Here is a 6,524-nt window from a genome sequence, read left to right as displayed (position 1 = left end):
CTTGAATGATTGTGAATTACTTTCGGCAATTTAGTTTTAGCGCTAATTTTTTTTCAAAATAGTTTTATGCACACATCTCTAATTAAAATTTTTAGTTACACATTCATCTACAGAAAACAAATGTTGTTACTTCAAATATTACAACCTTTTAAGGATGTTGTTTTGAGATTATGAAACAAACGTTGTGAAAGAAGGTATAACAATATAAATAAGAGTTGGACGAGATTTTTCAACCACTCCAACAAGTGTAGTAATCATGCTATTCACAACCATTTGAGTAGTTGTGTTATCGAATTTTACTACACAGGTTAAATGTTGTGAATCAAGTCTTACAATATAAATAAGAGTTGTATTAGGCTTTCAAAATAATGTTGAAAAAGAATCACAACGGAAGCAAAAGATTGTCTGAAAGAAGAACCACATCTCACTTTACAACTCTTATTCAAACATTTTAGAAAGGCTTGGACTTTCTATAACCCCCTCCTTCCACAATGTATAAAATAGAGCTGTCATAGAGATACTACAACTCTACTCTGTAGGTCAATGATGATTTTTTCCGTAGTGCACATACGGACAGACTCCCTTGTCCTTCTATATGGGTTGAATTAAATGTTGGTTGGATCAGAGGAGAAACCCAAAACTTTGGATTTTGCTGACGATTGCTCAACTATTTTGACCAGGACGGCGACTAAACTATGCCCACATAATTCTTCTAGTCTTGGTAAATTAGGTGCAATGAAACTGAGATATAGCTAAGTTTTAAGGGATATTTTTCAAAAATTTGTAAACATTGAAATACCTAAGTTTACATTAGGGGTAGGTCTAATACTTAGCTGCTCACCATTTGAACCAAGTCAATTCAACTTTCAAAGGTGGTTGAGCTTATGGTTCACGCGCCAGGAACTTACTTGATGTTCATGACGCGGTATATTTGAAGTTTATGATTGAAACAGCTATACTTCAATGTAAAATTGTCAACTTAGTAGCAGGTAAGACACGCCATCTATTGCATCATAAATTGAACAACTTGCAGTGATTTATTCAATTGTAATTGAGACTGTTGACAATGACAACAAAGAAATATGGGTACTTCAAATTGGTCGGTAAACTTTCTTAAATGATTTTGTCAGAGATTTCCCATTAGAAGCGTACAAGTTTGAATTTGGCAAATAATTTACCATTGTAAGACATTCAATTAGTACATAATAATGAATTGAACAAGTTAATCGGAAATAATTTATATCCTGTGGGTTAAACCCAGTGAGAGAGGGGGATGAGACTCACTTTAAACTCACCCCCTACTAAATCACCGGGTCATATGGAGACCACCCCCTCTCTCTTGGAGTACACGCCGCGGGAACCTGGGATGAGTGTATTGCTTCCGCAAATTAACGTTATATGAAAAATTAGCAAGCTAAAGACCCACAGGGCCACAACTTGCAACTTGTAGGTAGACAGGGCAGTCAATCACGACCCAGACTGACAACGTACTCTGGGTGAAACTTTATATAATCTATAAATTCAAAGCACAATTCCAACATCTATCTTACAAATACAACTGTCTGAGATAATTGCTTAAAGTTGCTCTCTCCTTTCTTCTTTTTCCTTCAAATTCAATCAAATTTTGTTCTCTCGTGTTTCTTCTCTCAAACAACTTATAATTATGGCACAGATTCTTATGAGCGGTGCAACGGGTATTCTAAAAAAGCTGGTGGGTGTTGTTTCCGAAGACATTGGTTCCGCTTTTGGTGTCAAAGATGACTTGAAGAAGCTTCAAAGTACCTCTGAAATGATTCTGGCTGTGATTGCCGACGCGGAAAAGAGGCAAGAGAAGGAAGAACTTGTTAGACTTTGGTTGAGAAAGCTCAAGGGAATTGCTTATGATGCTGACGACGTGATTGATGAGTTCTCTTATGAGGACATGCGTCGCCGTGATACAAAGGACAGATTGAAGCGTAAGGTACTCAATTTCACTTCATCTTCAAGCCTTCCGTTTACATTTCGCTTAAAAATGGCTAAACAAATTAAAGATATTAATAAGAGAGTAGAAGAAATAACACAACAAATGGGTAGCTTACAGTTGGAAAGTACTACACCTAATCTTGATGGTGAAACTACTTTACAATTGGACCGAGAATTCACATCCCATGTTAACGAGTCAGCAATTGTAGGAAGAGAGAATGATGAATCCCAAATAATGAAACTTTTAACAACCCATATCGTATCTTCTTCTTCATCATCAGCATCAACATCTTCCGAAAACATTTCTGTAATATCCATAGTTGGTATGGGGGGGCTGGGTAAGACAACACTCGCACAACTCGTTTACAAAGACGAGTGGGTAAACAAAGTCTTTGAGATAAAAATGTGGGTCCATGTCTCGGAAATTTTTGATATTGAAATCATCTTAGTAAAATTAATGGAGTCCATTACTCAAACTAAGTTCCATAGGCTTTCAAATTTTCGTGTACTAGTAAATAAAGTTCAAGAAAAGTTAAATGGGAAAAAATACTTATTAGTACTGGACGATTTATGGAACGAGGATTCAGAGCAATGGGGGATCCTCATGTCTGTGTTGCTCGCTGGTGGTCCAGGGAGTAAAATATTAATTACCACACGTAATCACCAAGTTGCATCTGTTGTTGGGGGTAGTATTCCACCTTACAATTTGGATCCACTACCAGATGATGCATGTTGGTCTATCATTGAGAAGAAAGCATTTTCTCCCGGTGGAGCATTAAATGTACCAGAAATGTCAGATTTAGGAAAACAAATAGCAAAAAAGTGTTCTGGTTTACCACTTGCAGCTAAATTTCTAGGAGGTCTATTGCACTTAAAAAATAAAGAAAGTGATTGGAAATCAATTAGGGATGATGATATCTGGAATACATCAAAAAACAAAATAAAAATCCTACCTGTATTAATACTAAGTTATAATAATTTGCCATCTCATTTGAAACAATGTTTCTCTTATTGCTCAATCTTTCCCAAGAATTGGGAGATTAGTAAAGAAACTTTGGTGCATCTTTGGATGGCAGAAGGATTTATAAAACAATCTAATATAAGAAACAAGAGATCTATTGAAGACTTTGGACGTGATTATTTTGAAAGTCTGGCGTGGAGCTCCTTTTTCCAAGATTTCAAAAAGAACGAACTTGGCAACATTGAGACATGCAAGATGCATGATCTTGTGCATGATCTTGCACAAGATGTTCTTGGGGAAAATGAAATTATGTCGCTCAAGGCAAGTAAGCTTACAGATGTTTCTAAAATTTATAGATTACACTTAGATTTGGATGAAGACATATCAACAACATTTCTGAAAAGCTTAAGTGGTGTGAAGAAGTTGCGGACACTTTTTATCCCTCAAGGTTCACAGTTGGATCCGTCTATATTCTCAGAAAATAATCTCTTACGTATCTTACATGTGGGTTCTTCACCAACTCCTTCTCTTCTAAAGTTGTCTTCTTTGAGGGTTAAACTAAAACATTTAAGGTACCTTCGGCTTACCCTCCTTGATCTTAGAGAAATAGAGGATGATCACTCGATCAATAAGCTTTATAATTTGGAGACGTTGGTATTGAGTAGAATAGCCGGGGTTCAAAGTCTTCTTACAAACATTCAATCTTTACAGCAATTAAGATATCTTGAAGTCTCGTGGACAGATATGATAGAACAACTACCTGTTTCTGTCACAAGTCTTTCTAATTTGCAAACCTTGGATCTCAATAATAATGGCTTATTGAAAGTCATTCCAGACTCTATCTCTGGTTTGAAAAATCTAAGATTTCTGAATTTGTCATTCAACCCAATCGAAGAATTACCTGTTTCTATCACCACTCTCTCCAATTTGCAAACACTAGACGTCAACACCTGCAAAAGTTTAAAAGCCTTACCAGAGTATGTTGCAAATCTTTCTAATTTGGAGATATTTAATTTCAAAAACTGCCGATTATTAGAAGCATTACCTAAAGATTTTGGATCATTAACACAGCTAAGGTTCATTGACCTAGAGGGTACTCAAATCAGAGTATTACCCGAGGCATGCACTAACCTCAACAATCTTGAGTATGTGAATCTTGGGGACTGTGAGCTTCCCAAAGAGGTAACGAATTGGATCAAACTAAGACAGTTTTATCACAGGGGAACACTAATGGGTATCAGTAAATTAGTCTTCCTGCAAACACTGACTTACAAAGTGCGGGAAAAAGGTATGAACGAGCCTGAGTGCAATGATGGTATCGAAGAGTTAGCAAACCTAAACTTTCTTGAGGTGCTAGGTATTGGGGGTCTTCAAAACGTGAAAGACCCAATAGATGCTGAAAGAGCAAATTTGAAAAGAAAGCACTATCTTCATCAGTTGGCACTAGTTTGGAAAGAAGTAGAAGAAGAAGAAGAGGTGGGAATGAGCTGGGACCAGAAATCCTGTAATCATCTTCAAGTATTTGAAGCTCTCCAACCTCCTGCTGGTCTGAGAACATTGGGAATTCATAATTTCTTGGGGTCGGGCCTTCCCAGTTGGATGTGTGTTCCAGATAGTCTAATGAATTTGGATATATTGGTACTTAAAAACTGCAAAGACATTAAACAGCTACCTGCGTCTATTGGGCAGCTATCACGTCTCAAGCATCTTGATCTTACAGGAATGTCTTTGAAGAGGCTAGATATGGATGGATTTCCTTCCTTGATTGAACTCCATCTTAATGATATGTTACATCTAGAAGAATTGTGTTATTCATACCCTTGTCTTCAGGATCTGAGAATCAGAGGCTGCAAAAGGTTAACAGAAATCCCTTCGTTTCCTTCTCTGAAGGTATTGTTATTAAAGAATAAGATCGACCCCAAGTTAGTTTGCTCAGTTGGGAGAAGCCAGACATCTCTCACAGGCCTATGGCTAAATTATGTTGAGGATCTTATATATTTCCCAATAAGCATACTCCAAAACAATTGTAATCTTCAAACTCTTCATATTTTAGAGTGCAGTCAGTTTCAAGGATTTGGAGTAACTGATGACGAGAATGAGGAGAATGAGAACGTGGCTTATCTATATGGCCATGAACACTTCAGTAGCTCTCTTCAGAAATTAAAAATCTATGATTGCCCAGCTCTAAAGTTTCTTCCAGATTTACGAGGATGGACTTCTATTCGGGAATTAGTCATCTTCAATTGCCCACAATTGAAGGAGTCTTTAACCTATGATCTCAGAGAACTATCCTTTCTTAAAGTTCTTAAAGTTGATTTTATTCAAAGAGACTTGCTGCTAAGAGATCCATCTGGTCCAGCAGAGTTAATTAATTAGGTGGAGCTTTATTCATATCTCAGGCTACAAAGTTGATTTCATCGTATATATTTCATTAATGTAGCAAAGGACAGGGTGTGCATGTTCTACGAAAATATTGTGAGTAATTTAACTCTAGATAGTGTTATTTATATATGTACGTTTCCGGCGAGCATTTGGTTTAAAATTTCCTTCTATTTGACTAGTAGGTGATTAAATTGCTAATGAGAGACTGGATTGTGTACTATCATTGAATTTAGTCACATGCCCTCTTCTAATGTTACCAGTAGGTGTGTCGTGTGTGCAAATGTAACTGTATCTTATATGGGTTTTTTTTCCTCTTTTTGTTTCCTTTAATTACTTGATTGATGCTCCTAATTATTTTTTGATTTGGTTTGGTTTTGACAGTTTTGTGGTGCAGCTGAATACAAGTGGGATTAAATGAATAGTTTGGAAGCAGCATAGATTATTATTTAGTCGGAATCGTTTTGCACTTATAAGCTCAACATTTCTCAGATTTGTGAGTAGTCCTTCTGCAGTTGTACTCCCCTATATTCTTTCCTAAATTTGCTATTGATTATCCTAACTTTTATTTCTTCGAAGGGGGTATATGAATGCGTAAAGAGATATATGAAACAAGCTAATGGAGATATTGTTGGGTGCAATAATCAAAAACAAAGAAAAATCAAATAAGCAAAAGTTATTGATACTTAGCTCCTTTATAATGGAAGTGATTGTTTTGACGAAACGAACAAGCTCCCCGTATCTCCGCAACAACAACAAGGCAAAACTTTGGAAAATAGAGTGAGTCACGTGTTCAACACGCTGTCCTTAAGACAATAGCGCCCGGCTACACTCAAGAGTGATGCTATAGCCCTCACAGGACGGATATCTCCAGGATAAAACACCCTAATACACCTACTACTAGCATATGTAGTAGATGCTCAACTTGAGCTTGGCAACTCCGAAAAAACCGTTAAGGAAAATCGCGAATGCTTAAAAAACCGCTATAAAATATTTTCCCTTAGGGGTCCCTCTAAAATATAGAGCAACCCCTTTCCCATAGATTTTACAAAAGTAGTGAATTTCTTTATATAATTGACAAATACAACTTAAGAAGAAAAACTCCCCGATGTGGGACTAAAAGCTTTATATAGTTTCTTAAAACTACTAAAAATTGGAAACTCCACGATGTGGGACTAAAAAGTTTCATTCACAAAATAAAACAATAAATTATAATTTTTTA

General features: G+C 36.4%; 1 protein-coding gene across 2 annotated transcripts; it reads left to right on the top strand.

Annotated features, from left to right (window-relative positions):
• Positions 1-1,258: 1,258 nt before the first annotated feature.
• LOC113329887 (disease resistance protein RGA2-like) lies at positions 1,259-6,035 on the top strand. 2 transcript variants are annotated; one of them, XM_026576714.1, is made up of 3 exons: positions 1,259-5,398; positions 5,687-5,798; positions 5,882-6,035. In XM_026576714.1, the coding sequence occupies exon 1, from the start codon at positions 1,664-1,666 to the stop codon at positions 5,297-5,299; it is 3,636 nt and encodes a 1,211-aa protein (XP_026432499.1). In that variant the 5' UTR covers positions 1,259-1,663; the 3' UTR covers positions 5,300-5,398; positions 5,687-5,798; positions 5,882-6,035. The 2 variants fall into 2 exon arrangements, with proteins under 2 accessions (XP_026432499.1, XP_026432498.1); XM_026576713.1 differs by having other exon boundaries at positions 5,687-6,035.
• Positions 6,036-6,524: the final 489 nt, after the last annotated feature.

This window comes from Papaver somniferum, unplaced genomic scaffold (genome assembly GCF_003573695.1).
Source record: "Papaver somniferum cultivar HN1 unplaced genomic scaffold, ASM357369v1 unplaced-scaffold_117, whole genome shotgun sequence".
NCBI lineage: Eukaryota > Viridiplantae > Streptophyta > Magnoliopsida > Ranunculales > Papaveraceae > Papaver > Papaver somniferum.
This window is presented reverse-complemented; position numbering and strand designations above follow the sequence as displayed.